The 18,233-nt window shown below is 54.9% G+C and overlaps 5 protein-coding genes across 5 annotated transcripts; 2 read left to right on the top strand and 3 right to left on the bottom strand.

Moving 5' to 3' along the window:
• Positions 1–316: 316 nt before the first annotated feature.
• emc7 (ER membrane protein complex subunit 7) lies at positions 317–1,194 on the bottom strand (the record flags this gene model as incomplete). The annotated part of the gene is made up of 3 exons (XM_032021103.1): positions 317–546; positions 614–706; positions 777–1,194. The coding sequence occupies 3 exons, from the start codon at positions 1,192–1,194 to the stop codon at positions 317–319; spliced, it is 741 nt and encodes a 246-aa protein (XP_031881825.1).
• Positions 1,195–2,031: 837 nt separating this feature from the next.
• On the bottom strand, positions 2,032–3,772 carry cysD-0 (Homocysteine synthase; the record flags this gene model as incomplete). Its single annotated transcript, XM_032021102.1, has 7 exons — positions 2,032–2,184; positions 2,243–2,306; positions 2,362–2,954; positions 3,011–3,370; positions 3,435–3,518; positions 3,584–3,638; positions 3,723–3,772. The coding sequence occupies 7 exons, from the start codon at positions 3,770–3,772 to the stop codon at positions 2,032–2,034; spliced, it is 1,359 nt and encodes a 452-aa protein (XP_031881830.1).
• Positions 3,773–5,771: 1,999 nt separating this feature from the next.
• On the bottom strand, positions 5,772–6,362 carry CGGC5_v010072 (uncharacterized protein; the record flags this gene model as incomplete). Its single annotated transcript, XM_032021101.1, has 3 exons — positions 5,772–6,040; positions 6,097–6,225; positions 6,290–6,362. 3 exons carry the CDS (start codon positions 6,360–6,362, stop codon positions 5,772–5,774), a joined length of 471 nt encoding a protein of 156 aa, XP_031881831.1.
• Positions 6,363–9,595: 3,233 nt separating this feature from the next.
• On the top strand, positions 9,596–13,347 carry CGGC5_v010071 (Long chain acyl-CoA synthetase 7; the record flags this gene model as incomplete). The annotated part of the gene is made up of 5 exons (XM_032021100.2): positions 9,596–9,777; positions 11,025–11,051; positions 11,102–11,547; positions 11,604–13,191; positions 13,245–13,347. The coding sequence occupies 5 exons, from the start codon at positions 9,596–9,598 to the stop codon at positions 13,345–13,347; spliced, it is 2,346 nt and encodes a 781-aa protein (XP_031881828.2).
• Positions 13,348–14,729: 1,382 nt separating this feature from the next.
• On the top strand, positions 14,730–18,061 carry raf1 (Rik1-associated factor 1; the record flags this gene model as incomplete). Its single annotated transcript, XM_032021099.1, has 3 exons — positions 14,730–15,035; positions 15,105–15,239; positions 15,302–18,061. 3 exons carry the CDS (start codon positions 14,730–14,732, stop codon positions 18,059–18,061), a joined length of 3,201 nt encoding a protein of 1,066 aa, XP_031881829.1.
• Positions 18,062–18,233: the final 172 nt, after the last annotated feature.

The following is an 18,233-nucleotide window of genomic DNA, read 5'->3' as shown; positions in this document are numbered from 1 at the left end:
ATAATATGTTGCATGTTTTTTCGTCCTGGGTCAAATAATCTCTCCCGTAGACGGAACTTCTGCAAGATTTTTCAAAGTCAGCGGCATGATATGCCATGGACCTAGATCCAGAGCCCATTGGCCAGTCGATCAAAGTGCCAGCGCGTCCGCCAGGGCAGTCCCCAGATCAGAGGACCAATCTCAGTTCAAGATCCATAGGTATCAATATATAAAGGAAATACTCTTAACCCATCTCTTTGTGACTGTTGCCAGCGTATTCGGAAGTCTTGCAGTTTTCCCCTCATAACCTCCCTTCCCCTCTCCGTATAGTACACCACTACCTCCGCGCGCCCTTCTCCTTCTTACCACTACCGCCGCCGCCGCCGCTCGACGGAGCAGGCGCAGAACCCTCGCTCTTCTTCTCACCGCCAGATCCCGCAAGGAAGGCGGCCATGTCGAAGTTTCCCATGGGGTTCGCACCCGGCTGACCGCCACCGCCGCCAAGGAGGGAGTTCATAGGGTTGCTCTTCTGGCGTTCTTCGAACTCGGCGCGCATCTCGGGGTCCACTGCAGGTTTGCCTCCGTTAGTGATTTCTGTCCGTGAAGATATGGCATCAATTGGGCGTGAACGTACTGTTGTCCATGAGGTAGGGCATGCCGATGAAGATTCCCATGCTGACGAGACCCAGGAGGATCATGGGGTTCTTGAGGATGGTGAAGACGGAAACTGCGGTTGTTTTCGCACGGTTAGCCCTTTTGCTTTACTTTCTTCGGAGGAAATCTGAGAGAAAACGTACACTTGCTCCTCTCGACAAAGTAGTTCTTGCCGCCGAGGACCCGCACCTCGAAGCCCTTGGCGCCGTTCTCGAACTCCCCGGAGGCGTACACCTCGCCCTTGTTGTCCCAGTCGTTGCCGCGGTACGTCTCCCACGCGGCGAGAGTGCCGTCCTCGGCGACGTCGAGGCGCAGGGGCGCGAAGGCGTGCGTCGCGCAGTGGACGTCGACGAGGTAGGACCCAGGCGCCGTGACGTTGTTGAAGACGAAGGTGTTTTGTACGGAGAGCGGCGCGGTGAAGGAGGCGCCGAGGGCCGAGAGGCTCGCACGGGTCGAGGGCGGGAGGGTGTACGGGTTCGGGAGGGCCGGGGAGGAAGGGATCTGGAGGGTCAGAGAGGCGGCGAGCGCTGTCGGGAGGTAGAGGAGGGATTGGAGGCGCATTTTGGCGGGTTTTTGGCGGTGATGCGGTGAGAGGTTCTTCGGTTTGTTTGCTGCTTTTTCGTAGGTCGTTGGTATAGAGTGACGGAAGAAGGAGAGAGTAAAAAAGTCGCGAGGAGGTTAGAGGAGGGGCAGCGGTTCGCAAGGCCGGCGGAGGAGGGGGGAGGGGTTTCTGAGGTTGAAGTCGGAGGTGCAGGTGGAAAGGCGGACGAGGATTGAAGCTTGAGGATGTATGTTGGATGGGACCCTAGCGGGTAGGTGGTGTGTGGTGGTGGTGGGTACCCTTGCTTCCTGGGGAATGAACGGTGGCCAATCACGACGATCCCGTGGCTTTTTCCATCGTCGTCTATCGCGGGCTGGACTTTCACATTCTTGCAAGCTTGTGTCTTTTGGAGAACGGTGGAGGGTGAGCTAAGGCCTGTCGATCGCTGTCTATTTACCGCAAGCTCTAGCTTGAGGATTTCCTGCTCGGATATGGCGGGAATTTTGTGGCTTCGCGGCGGGTAGATTGTCAAATGCCTGCGGGGCCTTAGTTGCTACAGGAAGTGAGTTGCCACGCCCGGGAGTCTCCCCTCTGGCTTGTTCCCCCTTCACTCGGAACATGAGGTGTCTATGGCGACGACAATCATGTTTCAAGAGGGAGAATTTCTCCTGTTTATCCTTGTTACAAAGAATGCGGAATGGTGCCATGTTTCAAACGACAGAGATTACGTTGCTTTTTCTACGGGTATTCTTCATACAATTCATCCAGTACAACAACGTTGGGTATCCAAAATATTCCCCTTTTGCTTTCGCAGGAGGCACACTATGCTTCGCCTTTTTGGTGTTAGGGCATCACACCTACGGCGCCAAGGGTGCGTCGTCCTTCTTCGTCTCCGCAGCGTCCGCAACCTTGCCGTCCTTGGTCGCCGCCGCAGCGTTCTTGAAGGACTGCTCAAAGTCGGCAATGATATCGTCAATGTGCTCCGTGCCGACCGAAATGCGGATGAGGTCCTGCGGGCGGATTGTTAGCACTGGGATTGTTGGCCTTGGTAGCATATGAGGAACTTACCTCGCTGACACCGGAGGTGATCTTCTCCTCGTCGGAGAGTTGCTCGTGGGTGGTCGTCCAGGGGCTGCGGGGTGTCAGTCATTACTGTCCATGGTAAGTATCGCGGGATAGCAACTCACTGGATAGCCAATGTCTTGGAGTCGCCAACGTTGGCCAGGTTCGAAATCAGCTTGAATCCGTCGACAACCTGGCTACCGGCGCTGCCGCCGCCCTTGACGCCGAAGCTGAGAACACCGCCGAAGCCGCGCTTGAGGTACTTCTTGGCCGTCTCGTGGTACGGGTGGCTCTCGAGACCCGGGTACGAGACCCAGCTGACGTACCGGCTGGCCTCGAGCCACTTGGCGAGGGCGAGGGCGTTCTGCGCGTGGCGCTCGGCGCGGAGGGACAGGGTCTCGATGCCGATGATGAGCTGCTGGGCGGCGAAGGGGTTCAGGGAGGCGCCGAGGTCGCGCAGGATCTCGACGCGGGCGCGGATGATGAAGGTAATGGGGCCAAAGGTCTCCCAGAACTTGAGGCCGTGGTAGCCGTCCGAGGGCTCCGTCATCTGCGGGAAGCGGCCGTTGTCCCACTTGAACTTGCCGCTGTCGACGATGACGCCGCCGATGGTGGTGCCGTGGCCGCCGATCCACTTGGTGGCGGAGTGGACGACGATGTCGGCGCCGTGCTCGATGGGGCGGATGAAGTAGCCTCCCGCGCCAAAGGTGTTGTCGACCTTTGCATAGCCAGGTTAGTTCTCTGCGCTCAGTCGCAGTGAGAGTGATAACTTACAATCACGGGAACGCCCTTCTCGTGCGCAACCTTGGCGATCGCCTCCAGGTCGGGAACGTTGTACTTGGGGTTTCCGATGCTCTCGACGTAGACGGCCTTGGTCTTCTCGTCGATCGCGGCGGCAATGTCCTCGACACGGTCACCGTCGACGAACTTTGTGTGGATTCCGAGGCGCGGGAGGAAGACCTTGAATTGGTTGTAGGTGCCGCCGTAGAGGAGGGAGGTAGAGACGATGTTGTCGCCGGCGTGGGCGAGAGCGTTGATTGCGATGAACTGCGCGGCCTGTCCTGAAGAAGTGGCCAGGGCGGCAACACCACCCTCGAGGGCCGCGATGCGCTTCTCAAAGACATCGACGGTGGGCTGGGGAAGGGAAATGTCAGAGCGGTCGTCATTGGGGCTAGAACCGGAACAAGGCGCGACGTACGTTCATGATACGGCTATAGATGTTGCCAAACTCCTTGAGGCCGAAGAGCCTCGCGCCGTGGGCGGAGTCATTGAAAGTAAAGCTCTACATTGCAATTGACGTTAGCTATGCGAAGCTTCACGGACCTTCTCGTCGCGGGGGTTACGAACAGTTGTCGCGTAGATTGGGACCGCGCGCGAGTTGGTCGCGGGATCCGGCTCCTGGCTGTGTGTAGTTCGTCCGTCAGTATCGATAGCTCTAGAGCTTAAACATCAGGTAGCTCAGTCTACAGGGAAGACATCGACGTACCCCGCATGGAGCTGGAGAGTCTCAAAGTTCTTGCTCAATTCGTCGGCCATGGTTGCTTCTGTTCTGTGAAGGGTGTGGGAGGATGAGTACGTAGGAGGAGGGGAAGAGAAACTTTCTAGCTCCAGTGTGTCTCGTTAAAAAAGCAACGGCGGCAGCTTTTCAGAGACACGACAGGGCCGGCAACGGAGACATGACCAGAGGAACGAGAGACGGGGGACCGATTACCCGAATAGACTGGGAGGGCTGGGCTACGATGATGCCATTGAGGGGAGATCACACCATAGGCTGGTCTGTTTACATACAATATTGACCTCTACTGATGAATCGTCTATCTCTTTGCGCAAGAGGGAATGACATGGGGTCCTTCACACCCCTTGTCGGACCCTCCAATTGCTGCTCTTTTCCCAGACGAGGTAGCAGCCGGTAGCTTGGGTGCCCCATCAGAGCTCAACCATTGCTTGGGAAAAATCAATTGGTCATTCGCCGCTGTCGCAATTGGGGGTGCTGGGCGCAACGAAAAAGTATCCCGCGCAAAGGCGAGCGTGATGTTGAACTGGCGCCGATTTAGGCAAAGGACTGTGGGGTTTGGCCAGAGCACGCAATCGACGCTCAAATGTCACTTTGCGGGGCAGAAGGCAGGGGTCGCGCTCCCACTGAGGGGCTTTCGCCCACACGCTGGAGAAAGTTTGGGTTTGCTCACCGGCCGCGGAGGTCCTCGTGGTTGGTGAGCGTGGCTGACCGAGCTGTTCATGCAGATTGTATTTGGAAGAGCGAGGTCAGATCTGGTCATTGTGGCTTTCTTACGTGGGAGTACGAGAGCATGATGCGGTCCGATGTTTGCATATGGGCGCTTCGTGTCTTTTTGCGGCTCGCTCCGCCCGAGGGCTTCTGGAGGCTGAGCGAACCGGCGACTTGATAACGATCGTGTCCGGTCACCGGCTACCGCAGTGGACCCACGATGCCGCGATGCGGTTGTCGGTCGGTGGCTCGGTGGGTGTTGTCGTGGAAGAACGCCTCCCCACAGTAGCTTCCTAGCCTGCCCGAGTTCCTCCAGTGGGAATTGATGTTCTGTTCCGGCGGAAATAATGCAGAGTATTTGTTGGGTCACCGGGGTTTGGCTTCGCATTGCCTTCGTGTTTAAGTCTTAGGATGAGGTCTCTGCAGTAGGGCTGATTCAAGACACGTCTTCGAGTCGGGCGATCATGCACGGAGACAAGGTATGACAGGTCTGGGGGAAAAGAACAGCTGACACCGATCCCCTGAAGTAGGCTATCAGGGTCACTCACAAGAGAACGTTCTCCTGAACGATCTACGCGCTGCCCGGCGATGATGCTTGCAAGGCATGAGAATGTAGACAACGTCAATAACGTGCATTGGTGTTCGTCCACTCAGCCACCGGTGGTCGGGATTCTTCCAAGCGCCCCCACAAGCCCACCGTTGCACTGCAGATGGGTCTGCAGCAACAGGCCGGCCAATTAGGCTTGGGTCATTGCAATAGCCGCTGGGTACCCTGTCCGGTTGTTGAGGTTGGTCCCTTCAGCATCATTTATTTGACGCAGACATGTCAAAAGGAGTTCGCGGCTTTTACACAGTAGCTGTAGCAGACGATTGACTAATTATCTGAAGGCCTTGGCTAGCACTTGCCACGAACGACACATATTCAGGCTCGGAAAATGGGAAGGAATGAATACAGGCCGGAGCCAGAATAGTAATAATAGCATCTACGTCCTTGTCGAATCGATAGCCAACCCAAAAAAAAAACCAAGTATATCCGGTCCGCACATAATTTTCCCAATACAGTGTCGTGCTGTGACACATAAAGTTTGTTCTCCTGAACCCCAATCCGAGTGAAGCCCGTCATCTAGACAAGGCTCACTTCACTAAATCCCGGGCCGTAGATGCGCTTCTGATCGGTTTCCCAAATTTGCTTGCGATCGCTCTTCCGGTCCCACGATGGCATCCTCTTTGCTCTGATCAGCTCGACGGACGCCTCACGCCTGGCCTCTGCCAGGGCGACGTGATTAAACTTGAAGGAGTCTGAGTAGTACTTTACGCAGACTCCTTCATTTGAGGAGGGGGGCCAGCGGCGGTGGGCTTGCGGAACCCCGACTTGAAGACGTCCTTGACCATCAGCAGCGCGGTGACGGACCACAGGGCGAACTGGAGGGAGGCGAGGACGGTGTCGGCACGGGCAGCGGCGCAGACGGCCCCACGGCAGAAGAGAAGCTTGCTAAGGAAGACGGCGAGGGCGATGAAGCCGGCGAAGTAGAACAGAACGTTCAGGAGCTCGAACGCAACGGCGCCCCAGGGGTGAGAAGCTGCCGGACATGTTAGTTTGAATGTGACTCCATTTTTCTGTGTTAGTGAACTTTACCTCTAGGAGCGAACTTGGGGACCACCTCGAGGTAGGCAATCGAGATGAAAGACCAGAGAGGGACGAAGACCAGGAAGTTGATCTGAGAGGGCGACGATGTCATCGTATCCATGTTGTACCAGTTGGCGACTGCACGCACACAGTCAGCTCTTTTAGTTCCAGCCACAACCGCCACCACTGTTCCAGCACATACCATAGGCCGAGAGACCCAGAATCACCAACGAGAAGACACCCTGAACAATTCGGAGAGGAAGGATAAGACCCATCTTGTCGGTATTCGTTATCGTTTCGTTGAAGTAGAGCCGTAGGTATCGTTAAGAAAAGGGTAGTAGAGAAAGAAGGGAAAGATAAAAATGGTATAGTTATAAATCTAAGCTGCCCCCAGTGCGCTGTTCAAGAAGAGAAGTAGGTTGTATGAACTAGAGAGAATGTGTGGAAACGGTCAAGCGGGAAAAGCACCAAGAAAAGGCAACGCAGCATGAAAGAGGGGAAATCAGTTATGCTTTTGTATGGACAGGCAGTCCCATCTTGCTCCCTGTCTGGGTGTTTGAGAGGCGGGACATGTAGTCGCGGCTCTAGTCATCACTGGACGCCCAAGGGTCGGGTTCTCGCTGGGCAATGCACGGCCTGAGACTTTTGAAATGCATCTGAAACGGGACTCCCCTGGACCGTCGCCATGCACTGCGAGAGAACAAGATGGTGTGTAGCAGGGTTCCCAGGCTAGCGCCGGCAGCCAATCCTGCTGCAGGAAGCAACAGAGCCTCCCTTCGAGGGCCGGACTACGGCTTGGCGCGAGGCAGTTGGTTGGATGGCTGGTCTTGAAGAGGTGCTCGCAGGCCTCGTGGCGGACTCGTACGTGGTATCGTAACCTCCGTATCCACGTAGTGTATCTGGGTTACACTACCGTTTTTTGATGGAGACGTGCGCAACACGCTTACAACCCACACATGTCGGACGACAAGAGCAGCACCTCTGACTTTTTTGGCGGGGATGATCGGCGATGCGAGGACGCGATGCGGCGCAAGAGCGGCTACGTCTGCGTACGGAGTAGAGGAGACGATGTGCAGCAAGGGCGATGTTGTGCCGGCCAAAAGCGTCAGCAAGGAAGCCAAATTAACCTTGCATGGCCTGTTCGTGAGTTGCTTGCGCCTTCTTAGCAGAAGTAGTTCGTTCCTCTTGCCATACTTTGCATCGGCAGCACACTCCGCGATGGTGTGCTGCGGATGAAGGACCGCGAACTTGGGGCGGATTCAGAGGGCTGAAGCGAGTGATGTTCAGATTGAGAAACGCAGGCAGCGAGAGAGATTCCCATCCCAGAGACAGAGGCAGACTGCAAGTGTGTAGGTACGCAGCAGTGCTGTCTGCATTCTGCACGCTAGGGCGCCAGAATGGTATCCTCGTCGGTCGGAGGGTTTGAAGCTGAAGACCAGCGAGTCTCAAGATGCCAAGCATGATTCGTCCGGGACCCAGCATGTGTCACCGAACTTTCGACGACAACCATCTCGTATTGTGGGCGTTGAAACAAACAAGACTAGCAGAGGGTACTGGTGATCTCGAGATAAGGCAGTAGGTCACGCTTGCGACGGCGAGGTGCAAGTACAAACTCGACCAAGGTAAGGTGTGTTAGGGGGAGAAATGTCCGAACGGGCCATGTTTCCTCGCTGCCAGGTCCACCCCCCTTTGGCCAAGGGCCTAAAGGAAGCGGATTCGCAGAGGCGGGCGGGTTGTGGGTTGTCAACCCTGTCAGGCGCGTCCGGGGCAGCAGGGAAGAAGCCAAGACAAACATGCAAAGAGTGTGGAAGGCGACGAAGAAATCGAAGGGGCCTGCCTGTTGGCGACGCAATAGCTCCGAGGATTCAGGAGATGCTGCTTAGTTGTTGCCCTGGTGTGTGTTTGGTGGGATCGTCGCCCCAGCGCACGGCGGACGTTACACCGCCAAGGGTGCCGCCCAAGTTTCCCACGCTCGCTTCTGCCCGCTGCTTCTTAAAAAAGCTTTTGAGACGCCGCACAAGACTCCCAGTCTCAGTCCGATACTCAGATCGCCAAGGAACCTCCCTCGACCTCGATTCTGCTTCCCTTTTTGCTTGGTTGGCTTCTTCCGCTGCTTACACATACCACACACTGGCTAGAGCCTCCTTTCTGACTCCCTTCTAAGACCATTCCCCAGCCGTGTCACGACTCGTTGCAACAGCGGCTCTGTCTGCCGACTTGGCCAGCCCCGACATTGCGACTCTGCCAAAGCTTCGCCTCACCATTCAACATGTCAAACGGTCTTGGGAATTGCTTAGCATGCACGCTCTCCGCCCATCGTTCACCCCTGATGCCGATTGTATGGGGTTTCTCAACCGATGCGCAAAAGTATTGGCATTCCTCGGACTTGCTCTCCAAGGTCTTGGCCACTGCCGGAGCGTCCACTTCTGCCACCCGTAGAGCCTCAACGCAGCACTCGACCTCTTGGCACCTGGTCTAGAGTCTGCCTTGCTGCTGCAGCTGCTGCAGCGAAGTCTTTGTGATGCATTACAGACGAGTGGGGTTGTTCTGCCCAGAACTGTGTCGTGCTCATGTTGCCAACCGAAAAGAGCCCAGCTCGATATCCGAAAAAGTTTCGCGAAGTATGCCATTACCTGCTTCCACCGTTTCAATATCACCTGAATCGGAGCAACACGCAAAAGGAAACGAGAAAAGCTTCCACGGAGATTTACCGCTACCGCATACCATAGATACTATGGCAGCCCTGACCTGGCAAGGCCAACCGTCAGCCTGACATGTCTGGCTTTTCTCACCAAGTCCCTCCCTTCTTTGGCACGACACGGGACCCCGACTCTAGGTGTTTCCGACTTTTGGCAGAAAACTGGCCGGCCGAAGAGAACAGCTGGCCTACGCTGTGTCATCCCGAGGCGCTCACGAGTCATCCCAGGCCTGAGGCTCAGAGCGTATGCAACAATACCTATCACTTCCTGATCAGACGCTATCCAAAACGCAGACACTTGTCTACTGTTTCTCCTTCGCCGTTGTAACCGCTGTCGACGTATCACAGCCATCTGTCGCCGCTGATAGTCCACGTCGGCGCGAAGTCGGCACAGCGTACAAGAGTGCTGCTGCTCCCGTTTGAGGTTGCTGCTGATGGCGCAGTCGTGGATCGCTCCATGTACATGAAGAGCTGTCGCGTCCGCGGGCGATGACGACTCTGATGAGGACGTCGTTTTGTTGTCGTTTGGCACTTGTGCATGACTGTCAAAGTCACGCATCACGGCATACTTTTTCCAGCCGACTTATCCATTGATGAGCCAAGCAGCTCTAATTCGGTTTGGACGAAGATGAAGAACGTGGCCAATCGGTGCAGCCATGTGTCGGCCAGCCAGAGGTGAATTAGGCTATTGGCTGAAAAGCGAGCGCAAATCAGCATCCAGAATGTGCCTCAACATGAACATCATCTTCCGTGCATTCCATCCGGAGGACGGCCAATGATCAGCCGCAAGCCACTTTCAACAACATTCAAATGGCCTACAGGAGACGCAGATCAAGCCGCACGCGCACCGTCAAGGCGGGATCGAGGCAGGTGGAGCCCGGCCTTTTCGGTCTGTTCGGGTACGGCGTCCAATGGCCTCCGCCCGGAACCAGACAGGTGAACTTGGCCGGCATGACGGGCTGCGTCTGGCATGTGACAGGCGACGCTAGTCAGTGAGTGCTTCTTAGGGAGCTACCGCGGCACTGTTAGCGCATGTAGGTCGACTTGATCTCGTCATGGAGATTTGGTCAGTGAGGTTCAGTGTTCTGGGCATGGGAATTTCCGCATGCACCAACATCAATGCCGTGAGAGATGGCAAAGTCGAGAATTCGGCTTCATCGGCCGAGGTGTTGAGTAAACGGGATTTGGACAAGCCCGACGAACGGAGACGGACAAGACGGACGCGCAGGCGGGGATCGGCTCGTCACAATCTCTCGTTAAATGACGGCTCCCCATTTATTGGCGGTGCGGCCCCGCCAAATGCGAATAGCCGCGATGGTCGTTATTCAGCCCCCTGCGACGTTGTATTCGATAATGCGATATTAACCCATTAAAGTGCACGGGGACGCGATAGCTGTAACGCCCAGCTCCTGTGCAAGGCAGCCTGTGTTGTGATAATTGAAGTAATGGGCTGTAGTGGATCGCCTCGAACATCTCTCCCAGTCTTCGAGAAAATGTCCTGCATATCAAGATGCTTTCCACTGCGTATCAACGCGCATGTACAGACCCAACAGCAGCGCGTCAACCCACGTGGACACTTCACTGTGAGGTCATCACGGGTCGCCGTCCCCATTTTTTCTGAATGTCCGACCCAGCACCCCAGCTTCAGCTCCCAGTGCCTCCGCTGCGGCCTGCCAGCCCCCCGTGCTCTCCCCCAGCGCTCCAGCACCCCCGCAAGCCACAAGAGGTCCAGCGCCCCCCTTGGCGGAATCCTGCGACCTATCAGGCGCTGTAGATGCCCCCTTAGTGCAGCATCGTCTGGGGTTACCGAGGGCCTTTGGGTCACCCTGGCCTTTTTAGGAACCTGTGCCTCGGTCCACGCTCTCAAACTCGGCTTCCTTCATTGGATTTCCCCCCGATTCTCTACTCTATTGCTAGCTAGACACGACCTAGGGGAGCTTGCAGAACCGGAGGAACCTTGGTGCTGCTTAGAATCGCCTTCTTTTGCTGTGTGCCAAAGCCTAGAACGGGACAAGACAGGTCCCCCCTCCTTGGTCTCAACTCTCCTGCTCGGCGCCTTTAACCTTTTCGTCTCTTCCCATCTTCAACTCTTTTTTTGCTTCCCACCTCCTCCCTACCTCGACCTGCCTACGTCGTCTTCACGTGTGATTGCTTCAACTAAGAAGGATCCAAAGGGCCAGAAATCCCATCCTTTCTGATACCGCGTTTCGCCAAACCGTCCTTCTCCACGAATTGGCAGCCAGCTCCTAGCGGATCGACGCACCGCGTAAGCACCGAATTGCTACCAACCACCAACCACAACCAACACTACCACAGAGAGCAAACATCCGCTGCGAAGATGGCTCCGAAAGACACCGCCGCATACATACAGGAGCTGGCCACTCCGCCGCCCCCCGGCTCCCCCTACGGAGTGCCCGTCCCCGGCACCGCGAAGGAAGGCCGCAGCGCCATTTACCGTCACTGGCGTTTCCGCGACGGCCCTCTCCTGTCCACCTTCGACCCCGCGATCCAGACTGTCCACGACTTGTTTGAAGATTCCGCACGAAGGCGCCCAAATGCGAAGTGCTTGGGTCACCGGGCCTGGAACCCGGCGACCAAGGACTGGGAGAACAAGTACACTTGGATCACCTATGCCGAGGTTGCCGAGCGTCGCAAGAACTTTGGTGCTGGTCTCGTAGAGATTCACAACAGAGTTGGTATTACTAACGACAACTACGGTGTCGGTTTGTGGTCGCAGAACCGCCCAGAATGGCACATTACCGGTACGTGAATTGAGCGATTGGTTGCCAAACTTGTGTGCTGACTCTAGAAACCCCAGATCTTGGCGCTGCCTCCCAGTCCCTTTTCACCGTCTCGCTGTACGAAACTCTCGGCCCCGATACGACAGAATACATCATCAACCACGCGAGTCTGGCCTGTGTCGTCACCTCCCTGCCGCACATTCCAGTCCTGCTGAAGCTCGCCCGACGCCTGCCGTCCCTCAAGCTCATTGTCTGCCTCGACTCTCTCGACGATGGCGAGCAGGCCGGCTACTCGAAGCTGTCTGTCCTGAACGGCATCGCTGCCGAACATGGCATTCAGATCTACTCCATGGCCGGAGTTGAGGACATTGGTGCCAAGTCTGGCCGACCCATGCACCCCCCTCGCGCAAACAACTTGGTCACCATCAACTACACCTCCGGAACGACAGGCATGCCCAAGGGTGTCGTCTTGACTCATGGCAACGCTGTCTCTGCTCTCTCGGCCGCCAGATCTTCCGGAACTGTGACCTACAAGGATGTGCACATTTCTTACCTGCCCTTGGCGCACATTTACGGAAGAATGATTGACCAAACGGCTCTCGCTGAGGGTGCATGCATTGGCTTCTTCCGCGGCGACATTGTCGGTTTGGTTGACGACATGAAGATCCTCGAGCCCACGGGCTTCATGTCCGTTCCCCGTCTCTACAACCGCTTCAACTCGGCCATCCGAGCTGCGACGATCGACGCCGATGGCATCAAGGGATCCCTGTCTCGCCAGGTCATCAGCACCAAGAAGGCCAATATGAAGCAGCCAGTCGGCAAGGCAAGCAACACTCACTTCCTGTACGACCGCATCTGGACTCCCAAGGTCCGCGCTGCTGTCGGCCTGAAGAAGGTGCACAGCATGGTCAGCGGCAGTGCGCAATTGGACCCTGATGTGCATGAGTTCTTGCGGGCCGCCTTTGGCAACAACTTTGTGCAGGGATATGGCCTGACAGAGTCATATGCCGTCTCGACTGTTCAGCTGAGGGGCGACTACACCCTGGGCAACATTGGACCGCCAGCAGCATGCAACGAGGTCTGCCTCGAGTCCGTCCCTGACTTGGAGTACCTCGTCACTGATAAGCCTTACCCGCGTGGCGAGATCCTCCTCCGCGGCCCCGGTATCTTCCAGGAGTACTACAAGAACGCGGAGGAGACCGAGAAGGCCATCGATGCCGATGGCTGGTTCCACACTGGTGACATTGCCGAGGTCGACAACATGGGACGGTTCAAGATCGTTGATCGTAAGAAGAACGTTCTCAAGTTGTCGCAAGGAGAGTACATATCTCCTGAGCGCATCGAGAACGTCTACCTGGGCAGCAGCAACTTGCTTACCATGGCCTACGTCCACGGTGACCCGGCCCAGTCTACCCTGGTCGCCGTCTTCGGCATTGACCCGGAGACCTTTGCGCCGTTTGCTAGCAAGGTCCTCAAGAAGACGGTCGACAAGACGGACCTCACGGCTCTCAAGGTCGCTGCGAATGACGCCAAGGTCAAGAAGGTATTGCTCGCCGAGCTGGACAAGATTGGCAAGAAGCACAAGTTCAACAGCTACGAGCGCGTGCGCAACGTGTACCTTGCCATCGACCCTTTCAGCATCGAAAACGAGCTGTTGACTCCCACGTAAGTTGACCATATAGCAACGAATTATGAGCTCATGCTAACCATTTGAACAGTCTTAAGTTGAAGAGACCGCAGACCGCCAAGGCTTTCCGCACGCAAATCGACCAGATGTACGAGGAAATCAATGCGGAGCCTTCGGCCAAGGCCAAGCTGTAGAGAGATATTAAATACAGGACAGGCGTTGGTTTTTATATTGTGTCACATATAAGGGGGGCTATGTTGTACTATATTACTCCATTAAAGGTCTTTCTAGAGTTGAATTAAACGTGGCAATGTTTTGAAGACACGATCATGTGGCTTGGAAATTCGCTTGCTAGCCAGCAGCTCATCCCAGTAACGGCTTCAGTCTGAGCCGAGGTATCGTGAACTTTATATTCGCTTACATGCATATCAGATGTTGTAAATCTTGCGAATCTACGTCCAAATTAAAGTGCTTCCACTTTATTGAAAGTGATGTAAATTGCACCTAGAAGCTACTAGAGACGTGCTAGTCATTCTCTGCAACTTTTCATACAGATTGGATTGGCATTGTCCAAGCTGAAGCTGCTGTGCATGTGTTGCTGGTGATGTCGCGTTGCTGTCGCGATGCGCCGGGCTTGGTGGGGCCGATGACGGACAGCTGGCCGTCCTGGGCCGGGACAATGTTGAGCGATGCGACGCGATGCGCGACCGGAAGAAGGGGTTAAAGGGTTTCTTTTCGTGTTAATATGCTCCGAGCGACTTTTAGCAGTAATTAACGTCGTGTAAAGCTGGTAACAGACGTCGAATGGCGGCCGCCTTTAGTCGGGTGTACCGTCTGGATGATGTTGGATGGATATCAGAAACGGATGCTGGAGCGCATTCTTGAAATGCGCTTGCCAGTGACATATCGCAATACTACTCATTGAGTTTCGTACATTAAGGTCCGAATATGGCGTTTTCAACGACTTTAATAGTTTGGTAAGTCATTGTTTGCATCTTTCAGCTAGCTGTCTTGAATGCCACCGAGTGAGTGTTGTTGATAGGAAAGCTGATGCTCAATGAGTCAATGCCAACAAACGAATGCTAGCTAACAAACGTTCACTCGAACGAACGAACAATCAATCAAACGAACATCGTTTAGAAAGACTTGCGACATTGTTCCAAATCAGCATTCCTCTTGATTTCAACAGCTTTCTAACATGTTAAAATCTTGTTTAAAACGTGATTCTTTACTTAATTTATCTATCTAGCTCTCTGTATAAGTGTATAGTAATAATTTTTAGAAATTTAGAAATTAAAGAAAATAAATTTAAAATGAGTTAAAATTTCAAGAATTAATCTCTAAAATACTAAGTAAGTAAAATTCTCAGTATATAGAGAGATAGCTTTAAAAGTGATTTTAAGAAAGAAGCACGGACCCATTCTGCCCACTCTCCCTTCCCGCCTCCCCTTTCCGTTATAGCGCCTCTGAAACTACTAACTTTCAACGACGACCTCAACCCACCACGAAGCGCGTCACGGAGCTCTTTACGCGCCGACAGCTTGCGAGACCTCTGTGGGCGCGTTGTGTCGCCCATATGATCACTTTTAGGAGCGCACCCGGCTCCATGGCCAATAACTATCCTGTTGTTGATCTCACAATAGACAGCATCGAACACATCGATCTCACGACTTTAGACGAATCCCCTCCGAGCAGTCCACGCGCATTGAACACCACGAGCGAGCCGCCTCGCAAGAGGCAGCGGCTTGGGGGCGATGCCTCCTTCCAGAGTCCTTCGCGGAACCTGGCGGCCTGTCTGAAGGCGCAGGTCAAGCCCTACATCGACGCATGCCTGGCTGAGATCCCCCAGGGCCAGGTGAACACCACCGAGCTAGGTCGAGCGGTAAGAACCACGTGCCTTTCACACCAGAATCTACCTGAAAGAAAGCCCACTCAAACCTTCTACGGCTAGGTGCTCTGCCGGATTGGCAGCATCGACAAGTTCTCGGCTGAGTTCACCCACAAGAAGGGGTTCCTGTCGTCGGCTTTGGAGCAGCATCTGGCCAAGACGGCGCGTTATCTTATTACGAAATACGCCGCCGAGCCGGTGAGAATATTTGGGTGTTACTAGAGGCAGGCGCGAATGGGATGCTAACTTGCCGTTGCTAGGAGTTCCAGCTGAACGCGAACACGACGAGCTCACCTGCCCTGTCCAACGGCGGAGCTTCGACGCCAACGCCTGTGCCCGCACCTGGACCTTCCCACACATTGTCGAGGCCTGCGCCCACGAGTGTTACCGCGACTTCCGCGACAGAGATCTCCCCGAACGCTGCTACGTCATCGACTCATCCCGCGGCAACACCCAAATCCAAACACCGTCACTCAACTCGAGCGCCCAAGGACACCGTCTCGCCCGCAAACTACCGAACAAAGGCGCGAGCGAAATCATTCAAGTCATGGAAAACACACAACCCCAGACCGGGTCCTGTCACAGCCCGGCACAAGGCACTCAGCGCCTGGGTGCACATGGAGAGACGTCCCTACACCACGACCGAGGAACGCGAAAGGATACTTAAGGGTGCATCCAAGCTCATTCGGTCAGCTGAAGCTGTGGTGTCAAAGGAACCTGTCCCGTTTCATGTCGATTTCACAGCAGAGGAGATGGAGGTTGTCCGCAGGAAGATTCGAGAGTTATGCGATAAGAAGGCCAAGAGCAAGCGAAGTCCTGACACGGCAAAGGAGCTTGGGAAGCTGCTTAGAAAGAACCCCCATCTCCTTACGATTATTCCACCCGACCTCGAGCTGAAGGGAGATCTTGCGAAGAGAGATCGAGTTGCGATTAGGAACCTGCTCGATGAGCTTGTCGACCGCTATAAGAGGCCGGCCCGACAAGCGAAGATCCTGATGCTACAGGTGGACGAGTTCGACAAGCAGAACGAGTCGAGACGTTCTAGCCAGATCTCTTCACTCCTCCTGGCGCGCGAGATTGACGGCAATCGGGGCTTTGGCCGCATGCGCCGTCTTGTCAACTTTACGAATGAGTTTCGAAAGGCCCATGAAGATGACATGGAGATGCGTGCGGAATGGGTCAACTGCGCAGGCGATATCATGACCATCGTCTGGACTTCGGACCACAACTTCATCTGCGGAACAACGACCCATTCGGACTCGCACAATCAGCAGTACAACCGCGACGGGAACTTGCTTCTTTGCTCCTCACAATCCAAGCAGCTGAAGGCATTTGCTGACCACCGGATTCCTCGACCGGTCGTCCAAAGCGGCGAAAACTCCACGGAAGCCATGAGAGAGTCACAGAGCCCTTGGCTTTACTCCTCTGTTGTGTCCTCAGACTACGACAAGGTCAATGACCGCGCCTACACTTCCAGCTTCGACAGGACCGTCAAAGCATGGAAGGTGACGAAGGATGGAAAGGACATGTCGGCCATTGGCACCTGGCACCACACAGGCAACGTGAACTTTGTTGTCGCTTCGAAACACGAGTCTGGTATGGTGGCTACCGCTGCGGACGTGGCCAGCTACGCCGTCCGCGTCTACCAGATCAACGATGAAGACGTATCTGCGAGCCCTTTCCATGCATACAACAACCTGCGAGCCTGGAACGAGGGCAACGAGCAGACAACCGAAACCCAAAAATGGGCATACTTTCCGGCTACGATGCAATGGGGCTTGGCCAAGGGCGTTCAACACTTGCTACTCGTCGGATACTCGCCTCGAAGCTTTACTGGAGACGACAACGATATCCCAGAGGACAAGCGGAAGACGGGTGAGATTTGCCTTTGGAACTGCTTGACGGGAGAGCAAATCAAGGTCACAAACAGTTCGCAGAACGTGTTCGAAGTGGCTTGGCACCCAACGTTGCCGGTATTCATCGTCGCCACATCCCCGCATGCCACGAACTTGGACGTCAAGACAAAGGGTACACAAATTCGAGTCTTTCAGCCTGGTCGAGACCAGGATGGGAGGGTTATGTTCCAGGACTACCAAAAACTTGACTGTCCGGCTGAGGATATCAACGAGGTTACCATCAAGCCCAACAGCAGGTCGCACTCATACGTCACAGCAGCTTGCACTGATGGAAAGGTCTATGTTTGGGATACAGCCCGTGGCGATAAACCCATCCACTCCCTGAAGCATAAGGAGGCCCTCGACAAAGAGAACGAGGACATAGGCGTCAAGTTCACAGCGTGGGGAACTACCGCGGATCGCTTCTACACGGGAGGCGCTGATGGAAGGGTCAAAGTCTGGAACGTCAGGGATCTTCGCCAGCCCCTAGTTCGTGATTTACTGGAGGCCCCCGGCTGTGTGACCAGCGGTGCCTTCTCACCGGACTTCTCGAAGCTTGTCATCGGAGATGCCACCGGGCGTGTAATGCTGCTATCACTGGACGAGGAGGACGCGCCACCTGCCAACTTCGTCCAACGTGGGTCTCGGCGCGTCCGCCGCCCATTAGCATTCAAGGCACACGACGAGCCACCCCCGCCTGGCTCGAACGCAGCGTCGGATTCAGGATCCGCGCGTGGAAATCACTGGCTATCCACGGGCCAGCTCACCCGACACCGGGACCCTACGATCGGCGTCATTCAGGGACCGTCTTACTCGGAACTTGGGCTTTACCGGAAGGAGTTTCACTTTGAAGAGGACCCCTCCCAACCCTTATTAGCAAAGAATGAAGAGGAGCAGCAAGAGAATAAGAAGATGTTCAGGCCGTCTTCGAGAACTTCTCGCATTCTGCCACCCACGGCATCCTCTTCCTCCACACTTCAAGTCAGGCACTATAACAATATAGCCAAAGACTTGGATTTGAACATGCTGGACGAGATGACCAAGTTAGACTTGGTAAGGGATAACGTCAACCTTGACGATCCCGTTGAAGACCTAGGATTCGACTTTGACTGGGAGGAGGAGTAGCAAAGACTACTCTACACGCTTTTCGCATTAGCTAGGAGTTACGAGGTTAGCCACTGTGCTACTACAGGTTGCTTTAAGGTGCTGGGACGGCCTAGGATGTAGACTAGTCTCATAACGAATATAAGAACTTACGAACTGAATATTTTTAATCCCTTAATTTCCTAAATACCTA

Source organism: Colletotrichum fructicola (genome assembly GCF_000319635.2).
Source record: "Colletotrichum fructicola Nara gc5 chromosome Unknown KSG_Nara_v1_contig05, whole genome shotgun sequence".
Classification (NCBI taxonomy): Eukaryota; Fungi; Ascomycota; class Sordariomycetes; order Glomerellales; family Glomerellaceae; genus Colletotrichum; species Colletotrichum fructicola.
This window is presented reverse-complemented; position numbering and strand designations above follow the sequence as displayed.